The sequence below is a fragment of the Bombus fervidus genome, chromosome 18 (assembly GCF_041682495.2).
Source record: "Bombus fervidus isolate BK054 chromosome 18, iyBomFerv1, whole genome shotgun sequence".
NCBI classification, from domain to species: domain Eukaryota; kingdom Metazoa; phylum Arthropoda; class Insecta; order Hymenoptera; family Apidae; genus Bombus; species Bombus fervidus.
Genome location: NC_091534.1, coordinates 8721202 through 8744848, shown reverse-complemented (window position 1 = coordinate 8744848; position 23647 = coordinate 8721202). Strand labels below are relative to the sequence as shown.

The 23647-nt window shown below is 27.6% G+C and overlaps 3 protein-coding genes and 1 non-coding gene across 10 annotated transcripts; 2 read left to right on the top strand and 2 right to left on the bottom strand.

Moving 5' to 3' along the window:
- Positions 1-141: 141 nt before the first annotated feature.
- Positions 142-5721, bottom strand: LOC139996703 (CD63 antigen-like). The gene is made up of 5 exons (XM_072021232.1): positions 5483-5721; positions 2182-2370; positions 1415-1585; positions 892-1119; positions 142-455 (listed from the first exon to the last, which is right to left on the bottom strand). The coding sequence occupies exons 1-5, from the start codon at positions 5558-5560 to the stop codon at positions 390-392; spliced, it is 732 nt and encodes a 243-aa protein (XP_071877333.1). The 5' UTR covers positions 5561-5721; the 3' UTR covers positions 142-389.
- Positions 4030-4111, top strand: Trnas-uga (transfer RNA serine (anticodon UGA)). The gene has a single exon. It is a non-coding gene; the product is annotated as a tRNA-Ser (tRNA).
- Positions 5722-7836: 2115 nt separating the features above from the next.
- On the top strand, positions 7837-16358 carry LOC139996604 (CD63 antigen). 3 transcript variants are annotated; one of them, XM_072021063.1, is made up of 6 exons: positions 7837-8098; positions 9654-9842; positions 10131-10301; positions 10579-10800; positions 11152-11213; positions 13516-16358. In XM_072021063.1, exons 1-6 carry the CDS (start codon positions 8036-8038, stop codon positions 13532-13534), a joined length of 726 nt encoding a protein of 241 aa, XP_071877164.1. In that variant the 5' UTR covers positions 7837-8035; the 3' UTR covers positions 13535-16358. The 3 variants fall into 3 exon arrangements, with proteins under 3 accessions (XP_071877164.1, XP_071877166.1, XP_071877167.1); XM_072021065.1 differs by lacking the exon at positions 13516-16358 and adding an exon at positions 13089-13233; XM_072021066.1 differs by lacking the exon at positions 7837-8098 and adding an exon at positions 9070-9221.
- A 151-nt stretch (positions 16359-16509) lies between these two features.
- On the bottom strand, positions 16510-22784 carry Ubc2 (ubiquitin conjugating enzyme 2). Of its 5 annotated transcripts, none has more exons than XM_072021070.1 (7): positions 22477-22784; positions 21544-21670; positions 21239-21373; positions 21108-21158; positions 20362-20494; positions 19540-19687; positions 16510-19306 (listed from the first exon to the last, which is right to left on the bottom strand). In XM_072021070.1, exons 3-7 carry the CDS (start codon positions 21367-21369, stop codon positions 19209-19211), a joined length of 561 nt encoding a protein of 186 aa, XP_071877171.1. In that variant the 5' UTR covers positions 21370-21373; positions 21544-21670; positions 22477-22784; the 3' UTR covers positions 16510-19208. The 5 variants fall into 5 exon arrangements, with proteins under 5 accessions (XP_071877171.1, XP_071877172.1, XP_071877169.1 ...); XM_072021071.1 differs by having other exon boundaries at positions 21239-21392; positions 22541-22784; XM_072021068.1 differs by having other exon boundaries at positions 22541-22784.
- Positions 22785-23647: the final 863 nt, after the last annotated feature.

The window sequence follows — 23647 nt, the reverse complement described above, 5'->3', positions numbered from 1 at the left end:
AAGATTTAGAAATGCCTAAATGCACGTCACTGGATCCACTTCGATTACAATGTACAATGTACAATGTACAAGCAATGATTTTAATGAAAAATGTTTCAAATAAAAGTTAGATGGTTTCGAGAGGAACATAATTTGTCGTGATTAGCTTTTTCATTAAACATTAATTATTAAAAACAAAGGAAATATGTAGATATTTCAATAGCATTTCAATACCATATTCAATAGCTTCTTTGATTATAATATGATAGAAAATCCTAGAAACGTAAAATACCTTTTTCATTTAACGCTTCTTAAGATTAGACTATGATTATAGCTTTCATTCAGAATTAATTTCTAATCTTCATTTGATCATGATGTACGTGATACGTTCTCCAATCGCTGAAAAGATATTAGACCGACTCGTAACTGTTTCGAATCGATCGAGCCAAGAAAACTGAGAAACAGATTCCCATCGCCTGAAACAAATAACAAACTGACATGATGATGGACTATCTTCATATTTGAAAAATATAATTTTGACAAATATCGATCATGTATAGAAACAAATTTATATTAATCTATAATTTTCGTTTAAATTTCTCAATTGTTTCTGCTTTCTCGCATTTTACTTTACTTTTTACTTTTCATTTACACATACCGCTGCTTGACATTGATAGTGGTGCAACTGAAAAAATTTCAAATTCGCTATAATGGTATAATTGTTTTTATCATGTAAAACGGCACTGTATTTATAATTCTATCAGTTTTTTACGTCACAGGGTAGTTATATTAATAAGGCCTGTATTCGGTAGTATTTTGAAAAATGTGAATTTTAAGAAGCGCCGTCTCGAAAATTTGATCGCTTTTCAAATGTACGGCACTATCAGAGCCAAACAGCGATGTAACGATTACCTGAACGAAAGCAATACCGAGTCCAACTCCACCAAGTTGCATAGCATGAGATTTAACGAAAGAAAGGAACTTATTATAGCAACCCTGGTGTACCATTGCTGACGCAACACTGCAACTTTTCGGTTCTACGCCTGCTCCATCGATACAACACGAGACAGGAATGTCTGTCGCGTTCATGTGTCCAATATTTACCCAATCAGTCGCGTTTGTTGTGCCGCAACAATCGAACTGCAATAATATTCGTTTGCCTAAATTAAAGCAAGGAACCTGATATGTATATTTGTTATTTATTTAAGGTATTTGTAGCATAGATCGATTTTCTTACAATCTTCTCGAAATTTTGACGATACGTGTTACGAGTACCTTAATTAAGCTTTCATAAAATTGCTAATTTGAAGATTCCGAAGTATTAAGCTCGCTTTTTTCAAAAATTAGAATTCCCGTACAAATAACTAATATAAATATTATACATATACTGAGAGAAAAAGAATCAAAAGGTTTAAAGAAAATAAAGAAACTTTACGTCGCGCTGAAGATTATCCCAAACATTTAACACTTCTGGATTGTTTTTATACATTTGCATTGAATTTTCCATCTTATTCTGAATAATTGAGGACGCCCTGGCTCTTAGAACGTATCCAGATATACCACCTGAGAATTCCAAAATAAAAACTACCACCAACAACGACGTGAACTGAAATCAAGGAATTACATTTTATTATTAAACTTTAGTTTCATTTACCGGTATAAAATTTTCGCTAAACTGATGCTAGATGTCTCGTGGCAAAAAGATGTAAGAGAAGGAACATCGATAATATGTTCGTAAAAAAAGGGTAATTATAGAGAAAGGGGCACACTACGCCGAATTCAATGACATCGCTCGGCCAACCTATAACGCATTCGCTTATCATTTTTTTTTATTTATCTTAAAGGTGATTAGCATCAATGAGCCAGAATATGCCAGAATGGAGTGTAACGGTAATAAAATTTAATGCAAGATTTTTGCGAGTATCTTGGAAACAAAGGCCGAGTGATGGTTACATGTATGGAAAAAAAAATTATTCACAATGTAGACCTTCGCAACATACTTCAAGGTCGTGGTCTATAAATCGCTGAGATGTGCCCTTTCCTGTAAAATTATCAACTACATAAAAGCCCGAATTTATTTATTAAGAAACTATTCGTTCAGAGATTACCCAGAGTTAGCTTACCTGTAGTAATCTCCGATTTTAACAGAAATTTGAAAAACTAATACAAAAAGGTATAAAAGTTTATTTAAATATAGATTACCGTAACTATCATGCAATAACTTTCGCGTACAGCGCCGCAACATCCGAAAAAGGCTATGAAAAATATAATTGCACCGATTGCAATCAGCAGAGAGGGAACAGATAAAAATTTATTATCCAGGAAATGTTGATAACTGTGATAAACTCCATGAATCCCAATACCAATGGATAATAAGATTATACCCGTGATCTGGAAATAAGAATACACACATATTTTCTACACATATCGTCACTTTTCTCATTTCGAATAAATTATAATATAGGCTTAGGACGAATTGTAATGTTATTTTAACATTAACGTTATAACGATCGGCGACGTTTTTCAACGATTAAAGCCTGATTCTCTCTAGCGGTCAAGGGTATTGTCAGATCACGATCAATCGAAATCTAAGATTTTCTTTTCGAAATCTAAGGAATTCACAAATCGGATCACAGATTTTCATTTGACTCCAACTACCTACTACTATGAATGCTCTCGTTGGATTACGCGTAAGCGATTTCGCCCACTACCTGACTTAACATATACCGAATGTATTGTTATCGTAAATGCGAATGAAGCGCTTAATGATTGCCGACGCCACTGTAGCGTCGTGCGATTAAGTTCGTATTTTGTAAGTTCTTAAAAGAACCCGCCCGCCCATGAGAAAAGTTATTCTCGAAAGTAGCCGATCGTTTTAGTTGTTATAGAAATCGATTTCTCCCAGAATACTTTTGTCTTCTATGAACAGCGGCTTATATAGTACTAATATAGCTTATAGAGTGAAATAGATATCGATTTAAGTCCTTCTAGTTGCATATTATTTTTTCTAGGTATTATCTTTTGCTGTTCTTCAAGTTCTACAAAGTATCATTCAAATTAGGGTCAGACTGTTCCGAGGTTAGGCTAGCTTGCTAGGCTATGGTTACAGTGGATACGTATTCTCGTAGATATATGTATGCCAGAATAATAAGATACCTATACAATAGACTTTTATGAGTATACACATACGTTTGTTTTGATCTTCAGATATTTCATTCATTAGACAACAATTTATTTACGTTAGAACATGCATTTATTGTAACGGCAGTCTTAATTATCTCAAATTCTTTTGTTATATAAAATACTCTGTTAGCTTATTGACGTTGCTATAGGATGTTGCTCTAAATTTTCCCTATGTCCCCATTTTAAATAAAAATTTATTCTTACACATATTTTGTCATATATAAATTATTTAGCTCTGTTTACATTGCAAATTGAATCAATAGAAAATCAGATTAGAAGATCTTTATATCCAATTACTAACTGACAGGGGAACGAGGCTAATACGAAGCCACGATTTTTAAAAATGCGGTTGCTTTGCACGTTCATAAAATCCCTCTAGACACACCTTGATAAAAATGAAACACTTTCACTAACAATTTCTAAAAGAATGTAAATTGTGGGGTCTTTAGGCCGAAATGAATTTTAGAAATATGTGAAACAAGGAAATTAGATAAAAATTACTGTTTTTTTCGATTAACATTAAAATAAACACATTGCAAAAAGGATAATACAAATAATTATTTTAACAAATTTGTCAACTAATTCTATTACGTTTGTTATTACATTCTATGTAAAACTATTATTACTGTGTGTATATATCAATCCTACATAATTTCCCAAATAATTAAAAAGTATTTTGTCAAATTGCGAACGTTGAATTAATTTAATTAATTAATTAAATATTCATGTTAAAAATTTTATTTTGTTCCATATCAACAAAAGCAGATCTGATTATAGAATTGGAACAATAGTATCGTATAATATTCAACTATTCGTTACTTCAATTATGTCTTTAATATTCCTATAAAATAAACGGAAATTTCAATGGCTGCGGTGTCCGAGCGGTTAAGGAGATGGACTTGAAATCCATTGGGTTCTACCCGCGCAGGTTCGAATCCTGTCCGCAGCGTCTTTTTTTTTCATTTGTATAAGACGATTTTTTAGTATCTTTAAAAGTTTTAAAACAGATTGCACGCGAGTACAATATGCTGTCTCGTCGTATAACCTACATAGATTTCATAATTGAAAGGATAAATTTACTTCATTATGGTTGACATTAATGTCAATAACTCTATCCGCATAATTTGTTTCCATTTATAACAATTATTGCAAACAAATATTATAAATATTTTCATACAATGAAAACAAGATTTTTGTTATATTTGTATTATAGCTTTATACACACACACACACACACACACACATTATATTGCGTTACATTATATTATATTACATGTATACATGTGTATGTAAATTGTTATATGCTACTAATGTATATTTTTCTTTTCTTTCTTTTTTCATATAGGTTTCAACTGCACCTATGTTGTTATTAGCGACGATAATACGAGCAGACAGAAATTTACTATTCAGATTTTGCTAAATAACATTATATAACGTACAACGCATGTAATCAAATCATAATGTAATAAAATTATTGAAAAATACAGATAAAAAATATCTATACGTATACAAACTAGCTGTATATACATATATATATATATATATATATATGTGCAGTTCGCGTGTTTTTCGTCTTTTCATCTTTTAACTGGTATTCGTGATTCATTGTACGAGTGCATTACGCTGTACTTTACTGCGACATATTTATATACATGTTTACTTGGTAGAAGTCTGTATATATATGTAACTTAAGAACAGAAGAACAAGACGCAAGTATGTCATCATATACGAAAAAAAAAAAAAAAAATCATATCACTATCAACAGATCTATCAACTAATTTTCTATCAATATGCAACTAGTTTATTATACTTAACATATTTAATATATTGAGTATTAAAAATGAAATATAAATGTTAATTATTGTAATATGTATATTATTCTATTATGATATTAAATTATTCTAATAGTATTCATAGAATTTAGAATCTATATCGATATTTATATCGATATTTAGGTTATATTTAGGTTAGTATGAAATTAACGCGAGTCTTCTGTGATCTTAAATAAAGTAAATTACGGAAAAGAACATAACGTTACATCGGATTATCACCTCGACGGGATTTCTATGATTTAAGAAATCAAAAGGAAGAAGTAAGATCATGCGGAACCATCTAATTATGATAACTTTTTGAACTACGCTGTGCTTTCAGTATGGTTCCATAATCAAAAGATGTTTAAAACAGAACTTTCATCGTTTTCTCAATATAATAAATAATTCAATATCTTGAACAATTTTCGAGAAACGTTGTACAACGATAAACTTGTTGAAGTACTTAAAAATTAAGGATCATTATAACAATGAAAACGCAAATTACTCACAACGAAGAGTAGATTGAAGATGAACATCAGATATTTGACACATCGTGAACCAAGAGATAATTTCATAGTAGTAACCATTATTTTCTTACAATTAAACGAGACCCTCTTTATTAATTTCGCAATATGCAACTATATACCTAACTACGTTATATTTTCTCCACTCTACCAACGTTAAAAAAAGGCGCACAAACCGGCTAACAACATCGCAACGATTCACTATGTTTAGACAGTTATCGCGTGGCTGCGTGTCCAAGCGCATGCGCAATCATAATACTCTTAACCAAGGTTACGAAACTTCAAAGGTTACCAACCGCAAAATTCATTTTATACATTTTATACATTTTTGTACATATACTAATTTCCATCATTCGTCCCGATTGAAAATCAATTAAATATAACATTGCAATAAATCCACATGGGAACATAAAGCCAAATAAAAGCAAATTTTTATATATATATGTACATATACGAAACAATTAATTTAAACGTGAATCCTGAATTATTTTGATTAAGATTCATAAAAACTATTGCACAGCTATTATATATATATATATATATATATATATATATATATATATATATATAGTCTTAACTAGACAAAAATTATTGGAACATCGAAATTGCACAGATTTTGAATCAATATCCTTATTACGATCATCATAATAATCATCATAATGAGATTTATCATATCTAGCTATTAAAATAAATAAAAAAGGTATTACAGTAAGTATACATAATATAATATTCGTATAGTACAATTTTTCCATACCAATTGAAGCACCATAGTATTATAAAAACATGACAAAATACAGATTATGCATGAAAATATAAAATATTTATCTGCTTTACATTTACTATAATAAACAAAATTTTCTTGATTATACTTGTCTATTCAACATACTGTATGTAATTTATCATGTATGTAATTAGTGATATCATTATTATTATTATTATTTGGTAAAAATTACATATATGTGTATATACAATATATATTACAAAAATATAGGGATGTTGCTTGCTGCTAAGATTTTTTAATTGATTTCTGAAATATATTCATGAGACTTAAAAAATTTCTCCGTATGTAGTAAAATAATAATAAAATACTAAAAATTCAAATTTTAACATGATAAATGCATACAGCAGTCTTATACAAGCAATATAATGTCAAGTCGATTCATCGTAAAACAAGCATTATATCGAACTGAGGCAAGTAACATACAAACGCATCGTTTCTATTATAATGCGAATAATCGATAGTAAGGGATTATAAGAATAGACTCAATTGCGAATGATATATCATATAACTAGCACTTCCAACTTCATGTCTGTATATCTCATTTAGAATTAAATATTTTCAAGAATGAAGTATAATAATTTTATATTATTTTATTATACTTACTCTCAAAATATTAATCTCTTTTTATCGGAAAACGAATGATATATAAATAGATAAATACGTACGTATAACTTTTACGTATTAAGTATAAAATAAAATAAGAAAGAGAGAATATTTAAATTTATTAATAATTATTTTTAATACCTACTGAAAGTTTAATGTTTCGTGTTATTTTTGTTAAATATATTGTATTATGCTTCTTTATTGTATTGAGGTTTTTATCTATAACAGTACAATTTTAAGTATATACACGTTTAACAAATTTTTATTCTTATCAAATCTTATTACATTATATTCGCATATAAAAATAATTTGCAACTTTTTATTAAATAAACCTAATTATCATTTTTTATGACTTGAAAAATTTGCATTTCTACAAAACTTTAAATCAACGAAAAATTGTGTACAATTTTAAGAAATGAAATTTTATAATATATAAATATATTTATATAGCATTCTAAAGAAAAGTCGCCAAAGGCATGTAAAATTTCTTTGGTATATTTTATTCTGATTCTGTTTTTATTTTCATTTAAAAGATTTTTAAATTTCTTCATTATTCTTTAAAAAGTATGATATGTATAACTCGTATAATATACATTTACACGTAAAGTATTTGTATGTTTCATAGAATGTTGAATTCTCCATGTATCATAGATTAAAGTTACACTTTGATATAATCAATATGTGACTTGTAAATATTTACTGTGTTACTTGTCTATATATAAAGATACTTGTATACCTGTATTTTAAATGCTAATAATGAATAATACATGTATTTATAATACTCATAATTCTAATTATAAACGATAATTAGAAAATAATTTTGTATACTAAATCTATATACATATTTGACAATAATATAATCACTCTAGAAATATTTAGAAAGTAAAATTTAAAGCTCGAGGCTCTTTGAGAAATATGGTCGGTTCTTTAATAAATTACCGGGAAGGTGCGCACGCATCTACGTCAGGCAGGGTGGATGGATGAAAATATGACTATTCTTTGGTGAGCTGTCGAGGTGTATAATCCGAGTGCATAATTTTGACGCAATTCTATAAAGGACGCACACAGCTTTCATACTGTTTGGTTACATCGGTATTTATCATTTTTATACTTGATCTTATCTTTCTCGAAGTCAGCGAATAGTGAATGTAAAAATGGTGTCCGGTGGAATGGCTTGCATCAAATACCTGACGTTTCTTTTCAACCTGATATTCGCCGTAAGTATTTGCTCCATGTTGTGCTCGTTACTTATATTCTATTCCATAAGCTCAAACTGTGTTTGATCTCATTCTTTCGATGTTTATTTAACATTCATTTAGGACTTTCTTAAATTTCGATAAATACATAAATTAAAATGAAGCAAAATAAACGGCGATTCCAATTGTATTAAAAATAGAAATGTTTAGTTGGTTTAAATTTAAAGTAGCTATAACGTATGGTACCCATAATCGTCGTTGTGCGAAAATTAGATTCCCGAATTCCTAAAATTAAGACCTAAAATTTTTAGATTCTAAGTGCTGAAAACTTTTTAAATGACAAATGAAAAGAGCAATAATTTTATGTCCCCTAAACCGAAGTTAAACCGATTATTATTTAATATTTTGTCGCTTCTACAGTGAAATTCAAATATTTTATTTCCAATTCGTATATACCTACATATTTAAATACCTGTCCTAAAGTAATCAAGTTAAAACTAAAATATTTGTCAGAAAGCAAAATTTTTCATTCAATTCTCTCTTAAAAAACAAAATTGAAATCTGCCTTTTCCTTGTTTGTATCGTTATCCAAATCGTTTAAAGAATTATTAAATAACCTCTACTTCTCTATATAGTATACTCATATCTGTATGAGTTACTCTTATATTTGCGTGGGCATTTATGGTTTCTTATGTTAGTCACGTTTGTATACGTAACTGCACATAACCTCATGAATTATTCCTTTGTAAACCTACTCGACGTTCATATATTGTTATCTATTCTTATAAGCACTATTTTGAAATGTGACGATATTTTATTAAATCATATTTATTAAATTTAGATTAAAAATAATTAGTATAATTATAATAATTATTGAGAATAATTTATGCAAAAAACTAGCCCGAACCTATTTTTTTAGTTCCATTTTTTATTGCAAACGATAGTCGTAAATTAAAAATTGTAAAAATTTCACTTTTTATATTTTGATGACTAATTGGTAAATAAGATATTGCCGATCACGGATCGGAAGTAACGCTGACGCTCGCTCTGTGCAAACAATTCGTGAAATTGGCGGGGATAACACTGTGACTACCAAGCGAGATGATAATGTGTCTGTTAAACGAGAAATTAGATTCTGTTCCTGGTAAAGAAAATAATTTCTGCATACATTTCAATTGTAACAAGAATTGTGTAATATGAAATAAATAAATTTTAAACATCTCCATTTAATTCCTGTTCTTATTAGATCCATCTATTCATTTATCATGTTACAAATGAATATAAATTATTTTAAAATTACAATTAAAATAAATGAAGTTACGCATTCATAAATAATATTAGTATCAATTAATATTGATTACATAAACATTAAACGGAGTATAAGCTTTCCATTTTATCAAGAAATGCATATTCTTAAAAGTTTCAATATGTTTATTGTATTACTACATAATTTCTCAATATTATATTATGTTATAATACATGATAAAAGTAATATCGTATTACATCATAATAATTTTTATTAATGTTATTACTGTTATTATCGTTGAAAATAATTGTTAAATTTTTCTGATTGCAGATTACAGGAATTGTATTCATTGCAGTTGGCACTGTGATCTTGGTGGTTTATAGTGGCTACAATAATTTTATGGACAGTTGGTTCTTTACAGGACCAGTATTGATGATTGTAGTTGGTATTATTGTGTTTATTGTGTCATTCTTTGGTTGTTGTGGAGCTGTCAAGGAGAATCATTGTATGATATTAACGGTAATAGCCTGCCATTATTTATACAATAATATTTACATAATAATTTTTATATAATAGCAATAGCCAATATTTATATAACACTTTTGTACATCATAATCTTTTTTATATTAGAGTAAATTTTTCTATAATTATTTAACTATAGCAAATATAGATATTCAATTAAGATTAAACCTAAAATCTGATTTATTTTTCTAAGAAAAGGTATTTTTTTTTTTTTTTTTTTTTTTTTGTTAATTAATTAATCTTAAATAACAATCTTTGTTTGTTTCTTATATTTGTTCCGTACAGTTTTCTGTGTTACTGCTTTTAATCTTTGCACTTGAACTCGGTGCTGGAATTGCTGGATATATGATGAGTGGAGAAGTTCGTACAATGGTAGAACATCGATTAAATACCACTATGGAAGAATACTCGACCAATAATGATATTCGTAAATCTTGGGATATTATGCAACATGATGTAAGTATGCTTAATGATGCTTATTTTTACTAAAGAGATTTGAAATATAGAAAGAATAGATTTTTATACAAAAACTTGTTAAAGTATTTATGTTATATTACTTTATATTAATATTACTGAATGTAAATATGATGTATATTATTAATTATACTGATATTGAACTATTCAATATAAATTAGTATATAATAAATGTTAATGTTGCTAATTCAAAATCTCTACCATATTTTCTCATTGAATTTTAATAAATATATATTTCAAATAAACTGCCAAATTATAGTTGGAATGTTGCGGAATGGTTGGCCCTACTGATTGGGCTCATGTTGGATTCCCGGAAAATACTGTACCAAATTCGTGTTGTAAAGAAGTACCAGAAGGAAGTAAATGCGACTCAAATTCGATTCATATACATCCAAATGGCTGTATGGGCAATCTTCAGTCTGCTACTGAGCACAATGCTTTGATCTTGGGTGGTGTTGGTATTGGCATTGCTATTATTCAGGTAATTTTTATTATTTACTTCCTCTAATTTAGGATATTTTTATATTATTCATAAAAATTTAAAAAAGGATACGAAAGAAGTAATTTTATAAAAATATACAAATCAATCATTGCAAAGATATGTATCATTCAGTCGTAACATAGTAACCAAAAATTAATGCTCTTTTACTGTTCTATTATTATGCGATTTTTTATATTTAATAATTTAATAAGGCCATATTGTTCGCATATTTCTTGTTCGCTATTACATGACATTTATCTGTTAAATGAAGGTAATATATAATTCATTAACGAAAAAAAAAAAAAAAAAAAAATAGGATTCATATACTAAAATGGAATCTGTTTGTTTCAGTTAATTGGAGTCGTCTTTGCATGTTGTCTGGCACGTTCAATTCGTCGCGAGTACGAGACTGTGTAAGCAGACAGATAACTCCAATTTTAATGCCTAGAAATTGCACTCAGACTTCAAAATATGATCTTCTCCTTTCACTCTTTTATATATGTATATTGTTTCTGTGTTCTTCTTTAAGTAACAGAGTATTGCACAAATAGCACTTTATATGTTCTTTTTACCATGCTGCACAAAATAATATATAAAAGATCGCTTCTATAAAAACTAATTAATTAATAATGCTGTTCTCAGTAATGTTTTATATTTTATATATACGTAAGTAACATCACTTTATTATTCCCCGTTATTATAACTATTTAATACTGCAATTGTTGCTATTGCTATTACTACTGATTGCAGATATTATTATTAAAATTAATAACAGTGGTAACGAAAGCAGTATTACAACGTTTACTTTTGGTTTTGAATGTATTAATTCATTCTTAAAATTGCAATTTTCATATCAAATAAGACAAGTGTTTTTGTGCAGTATCATGTCTTTTATGACTGTTTCTTTAAGACTGACCATTTTTATTCTATGTTAATCGAGAAGAATCTTTTGTACTTTGTTTATAAACTGCACATTGAAATTCAAGAACTACAAACCAAAAATTATATATTTATGTTAAGAGATTTTTATGTTGAGTACATATATATCCACGTGTTTGTTGTAATAATTTATTCATGGATAATAGTGTATATTATCTCAGTTTCTATTTGACCTTGTATGTATACACATGATATTATTGTAATTGTTAAAAGTATTGAGCTTCTTTCATCAAATAATTTTAGTTTTCTTTTATTAAATTTAAGTTTCTTTGTACTTCTGTAAAAAATAATTTAACACCGTAACTTCTTAGATTCTATGTGGTATTTTCCAAAATGGTCTATAAGCGATGCATACAACTTTTTAAAAATACCGCAACAAAGACACAATGTATAAAACAACAATTTTTAACTAAAAAATGTCATGTTCAAATAAAGAAAGATATTTAAAAGGCATTATGGTCTAATCATCGAATAAAATAAAAGTAGCACTTATAACGATCACTTTGATTTATGTTAATTCATTATTTTTTATTTTTACTTTTTAATTTGATAGTTGCACCATCATGCCTTTTATTTAATTAAAATATTATCTTATTTAAAGATAATAGATAAATTATTGTCACAGAAAGATGATCTAAGAAAATCTCTATTTATATAAAAGAAAAAAACGTTCTATATTGTTTGTACAAAGTTTACATAATGTTGGTACAATAAATTATGATTACAATCAGTAAATATGATCATATGATTACACAGTTGTGCATATTTAGATAATTTCGGAGACGATTTTGTATTGAACTTGTCTTCTACACTGATACAAGTTCAGCATTGTTAATAAACAGCTGTGTTTCATTAATACTGATGCTATATGATTCTTTAAAAATTTAGAGCTACGCTTTCCATTATCTGGATGTTACACTAGATTACAATAAAAGAAATGGAAAGGTTTATTTCTTCTCAGAAAACTAGCGCTACATATAAATAATTCTATTGTTGATTTTCAAAAAATGTTAAAGGGAAATATTATCGTTTAAATATTTCATTTAATATTAATATTTATAATTTAAATGAAGATATTATTTAGATATAATTGAAGACATTTAAACGAAGATGTTAAAGTAACATTCACATTGTTTTCGTATTTTTTCCCGTCTTTCTTATTGCCTTAAAATGAAATGTCTGAGTAATTATTATATATGTACTGTGTATGTATTATATATGTATGTATATAGATTTGAATAACAATTAAATCTTATTTATTGTTATTCAATTAAAAATATAATTACATGAAGAGATGAAAGTACATAAGTTATAAATATATACGTATCTGTTTTCTCTTGATTTTCTAGTTAGATTAAGTTACGGGTCGCGACGATCGCGGGACGTAACATAATATTGCAAGAATAAAAGTAATCTTTATATTCTTATTTGTGTCAAAGACAGAATTCTCATAAGTTTGAAAGCTGCTTTCCAATAAATACATTCTGATTGAAATTTAGTATTAATAGAAGAACTATTCCAAATAAGTAAAAATTATACGTCCAAATTTCAAAACAACTTAAATCTTTAATATTATCCATTTGAATAGTAATACGATGAATAGCGTTATAATATGCAGTATGTAACGTAATATTAAAGATTTTGAATATAATTGAGATCCTTATTCTGGGAAGCGTAGGTAACCGTGCACCTTCTCACTTGCAACTTGAGGTATTCAACATTATCTATTAGAAGTTGCGTGTTATTACAGTCAACTTAATTAATTTCTACTTCCAGCGAGACTGCAGCGCACTGATTCAACACCCAATAGGAGGCATTATAACTAAATATTGTTCGTCGTGCATTCATTAAGAGAATAATTCTAGAGTCGTCGCAAGACCATTTATTTAGAACTTGGCTGTAGATTAATCAATATTTATCTGCAGTCTAGCTTAAGAAGGAAACAAATTATTGGAGAATATAATTCAATATACTGCCATTATCTGCCAAATGATTGAGACCAATTGTCTCTTTCTTAGACTGCGCTGTATGTGGAATTAAAGCTTATGGCATGGGAATGTTTAAAAAAGAGATAAAAAGGTCATAACATATTTGGCTTGAACGTTTATTGCAATCTAAAAGGCTCTTTCAGAACTTGATTTCTTAGAAAGAAAAATTGTCTTTCGAATTTTAACTCTGTGTAACATGTTAAATTCATTCTAACTATTGTATTTATATAAAATATATTTTTTGTATACACATAGGGTTGGGTAAATGTTCTATTTCTAAATATTATAGCTTGATAAAGAAAATTGATTTAATAAAGTAAGTCAATAAGTAAATTTGAATAAATGAAATTTTGTATTTTATTTTTTATGATGATTTCTACTAATACTCTATGCTATATATTAATAATAATGCAAATTAAAAACGTTAAATGCGTTGATGTAATGTAGCATTAAAAGATAATTACATTTTTAGAAAATGATCGGATGGTAAGCTATATAAGATAATGTGGTAGTATGTAAGAGAAGATCAAATGAATCACGTTATACAAGCACTAAAGCAGACTGATTATAATTGTACATTACTATCTGATTACAATTTCATGATTTTAGTTTTGGAACAATGAAAATAACTTTTACCCAACTCCAATATCTAACATGTTAACATGAAAATCATGCGTTACAATTTACTTTTCTTTGTAATCTCTTCGAAGAAAAGAAATTTATCACGAAGTACATTAAATATCTTTTTAGAACAGTTTAACAAAAACTAATTTTAATAACTATACTCTTTTATATGGTGTAATAATTCGTATAATTTCAGTATTAATCAAAGAATAATAATTGTCACCTTCCACAAAAATAAAAATTTCAAAAATGATATTATTCAATAAATTAAACGAAGATTGAGTATATTAATTAATTTTGTCTTCAAAATAAAAAAAAAGAAAGAAATGATCGTTGCACTATATTATAATTTCGTAACTAATTATACGTTGGGACCAAAGTTTTAATTTCTGCAGTGAGAGAATTAAAGAAATTGAACGTATAACCACCTGACATGAACGTTAAAGTTTGCGACGACTGGTGTCTTTTACTGTTGATTATTGGAACAGCTTCCAAAACATTACAAAATTTACAAAATAAAATTGCAAATTTATGGCATTGCGTCGATTTAACGAACTCTATTATAATTATTGCAATTGTTATAACTGTTGTTTTCGTTTGAAATCTCGCATATTTTAACGACAAAAAAAAAAAAATAAAGTTTGAATGTTAAAAAATAATGAATTGTTTGACTAGATTAAAAATAACTTTATCAAAATACTAATGTTAAAACCGTTTAGTAACAAATTACATATTTTGATGATTCTTTTTAAACAGTATACCACTAGTTCTATAATTATTGTAGGTAATTCATAAAAAAGATCTTTTTTTACGTTGTTTATTTATAAATTATTTATTTTGTGTAATTGTTTAAGTGATTCAGTGTAATAATGTACTTTTCAAATTACGAGAAGGAAGGAATCATTCAATTAATTTTGTAATTTGTTGAAAGAAAATTTAAAATTTGTAAAATTTCGCCTTTGTTTACTAAAGTAATCGTGACTAGAAAAAGTATGTTAAAAAAAAAAAAAAAAAAATAAGCGAGGTTTCAATGAGTTTCATTTTAAATAATGAAAAATCACAAGCGGAGAAAAATATTTCTCGATAGATAATACCGAAGCATTAAAGTGTGCCTAATTTCTTGCAACGTGTCTAAATCATTAATTAATATATTAGAATTGATCGAAGTAATTAATTTAAATGACATATTACCAATCATTTTAATTAAAAGTAAGCACCTAAAAGATTTGCTTTTTTAAGCTAAATAATTCAGTATTTGGCAAATCTTTACCATTATATAACTTTGTGTTTTAATTATAGAAATTTATTTAATAATAGTTCTTGTTTTAGATTATCTCCAAGTTAAATTTGTATTCTAAACTTCATTTGCAATATTTTTACTATATGATAATTTGTTTATTTTAAACATATTTCATTTTTACAGTTTCTACTTTTTAAATTTCTACCTTTTAAATTCATATAAGATTAGATCTATAATTTAATCTATAATATTAAGTTGTATAAATGTGTAGATGTTAAAATGTTTCTGTTACATTAATTTCGATACATGTATATTCATTTAATTTTAGACTATATTAGATTTTACACGATAATGATATGTTAAATGTTACAACATTAAGATCTTTTTATTCGATAAGGAACGTTCTCATTTAATGGTAATATTTGATCTATATCAATTTATGTATAATTTCTTTGAAAAATTGTAATTCATACTCTATGTAATGGAAACGAAAATTAGCATTCGAATGTTACCTTAGATGATTGGCTGACAAAAATAAAAGACTGATAATAATGTAATAAAGACAAAAACAAAGTCAGTATTAAATGAGAAGTAAATAGTTGTTTTTTGTAGCATTTAGTCGCTTACAATATTTTTCTACTTGTAATTTAATTCATCAATTAATAATTGATATATTATTATTAATGTTCTTTAAGAGCTGACCACTTTAGCACATCTTGTACGTATAGCTTTTATCTATACAAATAAAATATATTAAGTAAAGATTGCATTTGTATCCTCAATTGACCATTATTCCCATTAATTGTAAATGATAATTATTAGAGTGAAATTATATTTCTTATAAACATGCTTCAATTGTTTATGTGTTTCACTTAAAAGAAAATTAAAATAAAAATAGAGAAATATCATCAGTAAACATTCTATACGACCAGATTTTCTTCTTTTATTTTGTTCTATATTCACTCTAAGATTAGCAGACTAACATTTATTAATCATATAGGATGCTCTCTTGTAGCGTCTTACAACTATATGTTGAAAAGAAATTCACAAGGAAAAATAGAACAGGAATCCGTTTAAACGATCTTTTGTGCCATAATATTACCTTAGAAACATCAGTTATTATTGACTACTTATATATTCTCTAAATTCTTCTATCGCACTCTTACTTTATACGAGTTATAAAAAGCTGTTTAAATTTAGCACATTTCGGAAATTATTGAAACCTTCTTCTTCTTAAGCGAGTCTTCAAATGACTCAAAGAATCGTTTAAACAATCTCCTTTACATAATTCGTATGATGAAACACGCTTCATAAAAAATGTTTTTACTTTTTTTTAACATTTAATTACAAAAGAGCAAATTTCTACGTACGATCTATATACAATTTCAGGGGTCCAAAAGATCATTTTATCAAGAACCGCACAGAATATATTTACAAGAATCTCGACAGTAATTTCAATGAAATATAAAAACAAAATCCCTTTGTACGACGTAAACTGTACAATAATTAATGAATGAAATAACTAATTAAGACAGTGAATGCTCAGTTCTAGAAACTTTAAAATTTTTGTCTTTTGTTATTGTTAATTTCATTTGTGATAGAGGCTATGATGACATTAATAGCTGAACAATTTTTATATACGTTAATTTATCTTTTAGTAAAATTAATAATTAATCGGTATAAAATGTATTTGAGTTCTATAACTTGAATACTTCGTTCATCTTCAATCTCATATAAAAAAATTGTACAATAGTATTACTTTTTGAATTATTTGTTAATGTAATCAATACAAATTTTATGGAAACCATGGACTGTGACTCTTTATCGTTAACACGGAGAAAATTATGTTTATTTACAGTTACAGCGATTTAAGTTTTATGGGCCCGATTAAAACAATCTTGAAAAGCATATTGATTGCTACACAATTTTTAACAGATTTATCAAAGCTAATTTAGCTTTCATAGTTATTATTTGTTTCATATTCATATTCATAATCAATTACCGAATAGGTATAATCAAATAGATTAAAAACTACGTAAAAAATCTCTACATAATACTAGAATCTTTGTTAATTCGGTGGAATGAAATGTGTTTAAATGAAAATTAATTTCGATCAAATAATTTTACGTAATACGATTAATCACACTTCATATAGAAATTATGTGAAGAATGCAACGTTTTAAAGGGACCCTTATGATAACTATCAGCCTAATTACTTACAGGTCAGATTATTTGTATTGTTCATAATATTGCCTAACCTATCAATATTATTCGATACTCTCAATGGACATACCACTTTAAATACTATCTCATCGCAAATTTTTAAAACGAGCAAATAAACGAAAGGAACAGAGAAAACAAGAAAAAGATAAAGAAGCCCTCACTTTCACTTTTTCACCCCTGTGCCATACTTTTAAGAAAGTTTAAAAAACTAAAAGTTCTCTTTATTATAATTATGAAAATGTGTACTTACATATTACAGAAATTCATAATACCAATCTATTTCTTTACCTTGAAAAGTAAATCGCTTCTAATTCTGGAAGACATTGTACAATAACTTTTATATTTAAAAAATCTTGTATAATTTAAAAGAAAAATTTATCATAGATCTATGATTTACAATAGAAAAGAATACTTTCTGTTGAATTTAATATATTACATTGGTACCAATTACTAATATCAGTACCAAATATATTTTGTAAAAGTTTATTGGTTAAAAGAATTTGTAACGCTACTATAAAAGTTTCGAATCTAATTGATGTAAATATTTTTCATACAAACAATTTATTATAAAAAAAAAAAAAAAAAAAAAAAAAAATGGATATTTGCATACTGAAGATCAGTACATGTAATGGAAAAAAATGAATCGAGACTAAATATTAAGGCTAGATGTACATTTTTATGGCATCGTTAGTCAATTGTATTCACAAGAATACATTTTGGAAGATATAAACACGTTTTAAGAGCTGTAGGGTGAAAACGAGAGTAGTAAGGTAGCACATGCACGCACATTCATTCATCTTAGGCACATTTACATACTCGATATAAAAGCACATCACAATGATCGTATGGACGATCTTAAAGAGTCTTTCATTTAAAGCAATCCTTCGATAGATATACATATACATACGATAAGTTTTCGAAGGTGCAGAGAACCTGAATTGATGATTATTCGAATGATCACTTATAATCATTAATGGGATTTATTAAAAAGTATAATTTAAATATAAACAGAAATCATGATTAGCAAGTACATTTCAGTACATTTTTTCGAATAACCGAACATTTTTACCAGCTGTGAAGCATTTTTTAATGTGAGGTGACTTCCCTTTAATGCGGCTATATCTAATGCCGATTAGCGAAGCAATGTCTGTAAAATAATCACTGTTTACACGGACAAATAATTTTAATTAAAATATAGTTTAAAGAAAAGTACCACTACATTAAGGCAATTTAATCTTACAAATAACGTTCGATTAATCGAGAAAATTTTATTATTTTCATTAATTTATTAAAAATGACTGATCAATCCGAATAATCAAAATTTTAGTATAGTCGAACGGGCTCTCTTAAGTTCGCTTTGAAAGAACAAGGAGATCAGCTTTATTCAAAGTGATTCATGTGGCATAACGCTTAGTCCAAAGTCGTGCTATACGATCATGCTCTTCTCTATTTTGTAGATACTGCGTTGCTATACTTCCTACTAAAGGATCCGCTGAAACACAAACAATATCATAAATATTAGTGTAATAGTAAATTTATTCATATTCCTATTTTATATAATATATTCATTTATTTAAGATGATTTTAGGATAATACAAAATTGCACAACAACAAATTTGAAGATACATAAATACATATATTAATTTCGTTAGCTTTATTTAAAGAAAATATATTATATTAATACCTAAAATAATTTAACTATAATATTTATGAGGTTTATTTTACCTGGATTACAGTCTGTTAAGAGAGAACAGATAGATAATAGTACTTTTGAAATGGTTAGCGCGGGAGACCAATTATCCTTTAAAATGTCCAAACAAATTACACCCTGACTGTTGATATTACAGTGATAGATACGTGTTCGGAATGTAACCTAAAAACATTATATTAACGATTAATTATATCTTAATGATTTTCTGTCACTCTTCCCACTACTTTTAATAGATGATCCACAATGGACTGTTTTTTGTTTGTACTATATAATACAATACGTTCTGAAAAATATGCAGCCCATTAATGAGAATAGACAGAGATTATAAACGTTTTATGATGACTGCATAAAAGTCTCTTTTTCAAAGAAAATATGCTGTATTCTTATATTATCTTTATAAATTAAGTATCCAATATTGAAAAGTTAAAATCGGCATAAATAATTTTATCTTCTTTATTTCATAACTATTTCTATATTCAGTTTTGTTACATTTTGTTTTTAATAAATTACAATCTAAAATTACACGTTTAGTAAACTGTCACTAAAATTTTATCGAGTATTATTTGCTATTAATTTTATAATAAATGTATATGATTAAAGCATTATATAGTGAAAAAAGTTTGAATAATAATTTAATAACGTAAACTTTGATTAGAACGCTAAAGCGTTAAAAATAAAATAATTTATTGGAAATTTCATGTCATCTTGTATATAAACAATTTTTCTTTATTTTAATATGGGATTATTGCACATCAACTCTATAACTTTTACTGACATAAATTTCGTTATAAAATTTATCACAAAATTAATAATAATTAATTATGCCATTAACATACCTTTGGAGGTTTAAATGGATACTCTGGGGAAAAGTGTATGTCTAAGAAAAATACTCCTCCCTCATAAACTGAACCAGGAGGTCCAAGTATTGTTGATACCCATTCATATAAATTGTCTCCTTTAGGTCCTGCACTATAAGATAAATACCAAAGTTACATAGATTATTTAGTAATATAAGAAACGAGAACAAAAATTCGAATTTTGGCAAAAATTAACAATTAGACCATTGATTGTAATAAAACTTTTCTAATTACTAAAAGAAAGAAATTTGAAAGTCAAACTATTTTTTACTTTTACGTAAGTAAGTACTACAGTCGAACCTTGTCTTATATTATTCGAGACAATCCTAACAGCTAAAAGAAAAAAATATCGAATTTTTTGTTTCTCACATTCTGTGACACATAGCGTAGTTATGGATATATTTCGAGTTGCAGAGGCAGTAGCGATAGAAGTTCGATTTATGAAGGCAAACATCGACTTGAAGAAGTCCAGCTATTCTAGATTCAAGTTACAAAGGTAAAATAATGTATTTGGACAAAGTAAGTTTTACTTCGACTTCTAGAGATTTTTTCAATGGAGGGGAAGGGAATGAACAAAATTGTAGTTCTATAGAGATTTCTGAATTGACCAGGTTCGACTGTATTATTGGCACAAACAGAAAGTTAGCGAAAATAAGCTTTACTATGAATGTGTTAATATCACAAATAACATAAATGATAAAAATAATTAAGGGAAAAAATCAAACCTGCAATTTGGTGGTGGATCTAATGTGATTTCTGCCAATTCTTTTTGTATCCTGCGACAAGAAGATTAGTTTAAGCTCTTGTTAAGTCTCCATGGCAGAGTCTTTTTAATTTTGGATGATGGATGTGCTACCTTTTGGCGGATGTTCCTAAAGCTTTCGACATCTTTGGATTAGGCTTGGCTTCCTTGCTCTCTGGCTTATTGTCTGCCAGTGATGAACCACGCCCCCGGCCAGTTCCACTGGAACCTGCGCCTGATGACATGGCTCTAAAACAATTTACTTAAGCTATAAAATATATTTACTTTGGAAATATATGTAATAAGATAGCATACAAGAAATCAAATTTAATAATATATATTTCATTATTGTTACGTAGGTAATAAATAACAGACAAATATGTAGGTTTATAAATTATCAAAGATACAATAGAACAAACCTCGTGCCCTTGATTACGGACGTCGAGAACCTCTTTGGATAAGACGCACAAAAGAGAAATACTCTTAGTACCAATGATAGTAGTATATTCTCACCAAAAATTATTAAACGAATGATTCTCTTCTCACCTAAAATTTGATAAAATGCAAAAAAATAATTTCAGTAGGATTTATTTCTTTAACATAATAATATATAGTAATTAAGAAAAGTTCAAGTGATTACATGAAACTAACTAAAAGCATTAGTATGATAAATATAAATTCATGTACAAAATTGTATTTATAAATATATTTATAATTACAAACATTTTTCAAAAGATACCTTTAAAATTAAATATCACAATTAATATATTGTGACGTTACATATTTCATTATTGACTTTTCATTGATAGGATAAAAATTAGATTAGGAATATTGCCTTATGCGAACAACACTTTAGTGTTTAAAATCAAAATAAAACAAATCCACAAGATACAAAGCAAATGTTCACGTATTTCTATATTCTACTATACATAAACAAACATTACGTGATTAGTTGTACAACCTCAGTAAAAATAATTTTGGATGACAGTTTTGTTAATTTAAATTATATGAAAAAAAGGAAAATGATATGCATAAAAGAGATTAATTAAATTCTGTAATTTTATAAATGCTTGTAAAATGTGGAGTCATACATCTTAAACAAAAGTGAAAAATAATTGTCACAAAACTGAATCTATACAAATGCATAAATCTATATAGAATAAGTGAAAACATATTTATTAATTCGTACTAGATAACTAATTTAATCGGTAAGATACTTAAAACATATTATCAACATTGAATAAAGGGATTTGATAATTAGATAACGAAAGAACGTACAATAATTATCAATAATTTCTATTTAAAAAGAGAATCATAGAACCATTCATGATTCAGAGGAAGAGGTGTGTTACCTCGTTGGTAGAAAAGTTAGCCTTTCGATCGTTTCAGAATAAACTTTAAGACCAAAGACCGAACCTACGTAAATCCCAAGTGAACCGGCCGAATTCCTTGTTGGATGTACTAGTGGAAGCGAGCGTGCTCCTCAGGTGCTGCTGTGTATGCTGGCGGGCTTCATCGTCGCTCTCATGTCTCGAAGTCACGATCGCGGCGTCCCTTTTCCCTCGGCGAGCGCCGAAACGTGCGCATCTCTGCGTCGCCGGATGTTGACTCTGTCGCCGCGGCGGCGGACATCGGTAATCCTAGCTTCTAGATGGATGCACTGTCTCCATCATTATTCAAAAATATGCAATACCAATCATTACCAATAAATTCCCTAACATCAGTTTTCGTCACTTTTTTTTTCATTAGGTTAGGGGGTACGTTAGTCCACAATAACAATAAAAGTTGGAACATTTTGTTTCATAATATACTTGAAATATATTACTTATATGCGTAGGTGATACAAATATGAATTTCCTTCTATTACTATTAGTTAAAAATCTAGTTATTTAAAAGTATAAAAAATGATAGCTTCATTTGTATGGTGTGTGTGTGTGTATGTGTACAGTGGGTGGCAAAAGTTTTCGTACCTACACTTGCGCACAGAAGAGTTTCGTTTTTATATTGTGCTTATCATATGAAACGTTTTAAAACTTTCATAACACTAATAAGACGCGATTACGTGATTATATCGGCAAAATTTTATTGAAATTATTATATATTATATATGTGCAAGATGTTTATTGCAGACCTATATTTAGTAAAAGCTTAATATACAATATGAATAGTAATACCGTCTTAAACGTACATATGTAGTAAATAGTAAAAATGGTCTCACTATATACCGAGACCTATTAATATTGTGGATGATTGCCAGTTTAAATATTTTTGTGATTGGAGTTAGGTTTCTACAAAATATATATTCGTATTAAATATCTTGCAACCTCTGTATATTTTCAGAATTGTTAAAAATTTTACCGATATAGTCTGATAGTTGGGTGTCATTACAGCGTTAATGAAATTTTAAAATGTTTCGTATAATACACGTAATATGATCATAAAAATCATACCCGCTGTATGTATCTGCTAAATGTACACCTATTTGAAGATTGAAAAAACACAAAGATCGGATATTAAGTATTT

What these genes read in the sequence shown, in the direction of transcription:
- LOC139996703 (XM_072021232.1), bottom strand. Translation starts at nt 5,560, where the DNA reads ATGGTTACTACTATGAAATTATCTCTTGGTTCACGATGTGTCAAATAT. An exon ending in TCTTCAATCTACTCTTCGTT is followed by an intron (nt 2,371 to 5,482) that starts GTGAGTAATTTG and finishes TCTTATTTCCAG; the next exon opens with ATCACGGGTATAATCTTATT. An exon ending in TCGGTATTGCTTTCGTTCAG is followed by an intron (nt 456 to 891) that starts GTAATCGTTACA and finishes TATTTGTTTCAG; the next exon opens with GCGATGGGAATCTGTTTCTC.
- LOC139996604 (XM_072021063.1), top strand. Translation starts at nt 8,036, where the DNA reads ATGGTGTCCGGTGGAATGGCTTGCATCAAATACCTGACGTTTCTTTTC. An exon ending in GGGATATTATGCAACATGAT is followed by an intron (nt 10,302 to 10,578) that starts GTAAGTATGCTT and finishes GCCAAATTATAG; the next exon opens with TTGGAATGTTGCGGAATGGT. An exon ending in TTGGCATTGCTATTATTCAG is followed by an intron (nt 10,801 to 11,151) that starts GTAATTTTTATT and finishes TGTTTGTTTCAG; the next exon opens with TTAATTGGAGTCGTCTTTGC.
- Ubc2 (XM_072021070.1), bottom strand. Translation starts at nt 21,369, where the DNA reads ATGTCATCAGGCGCAGGTTCCAGTGGAACTGGCCGGGGGCGTGGTTCA. An exon ending in GATCCACCACCAAATTGCAG is followed by an intron (nt 20,495 to 21,107) that starts GTTTGATTTTTT and finishes TTTATCTTATAG; the next exon opens with TGCAGGACCTAAAGGAGACA. An exon ending in ATCCATTTAAACCTCCAAAG is followed by an intron (nt 19,688 to 20,361) that starts GTATGTTAATGG and finishes TAATGTTTTTAG; the next exon opens with GTTACATTCCGAACACGTAT.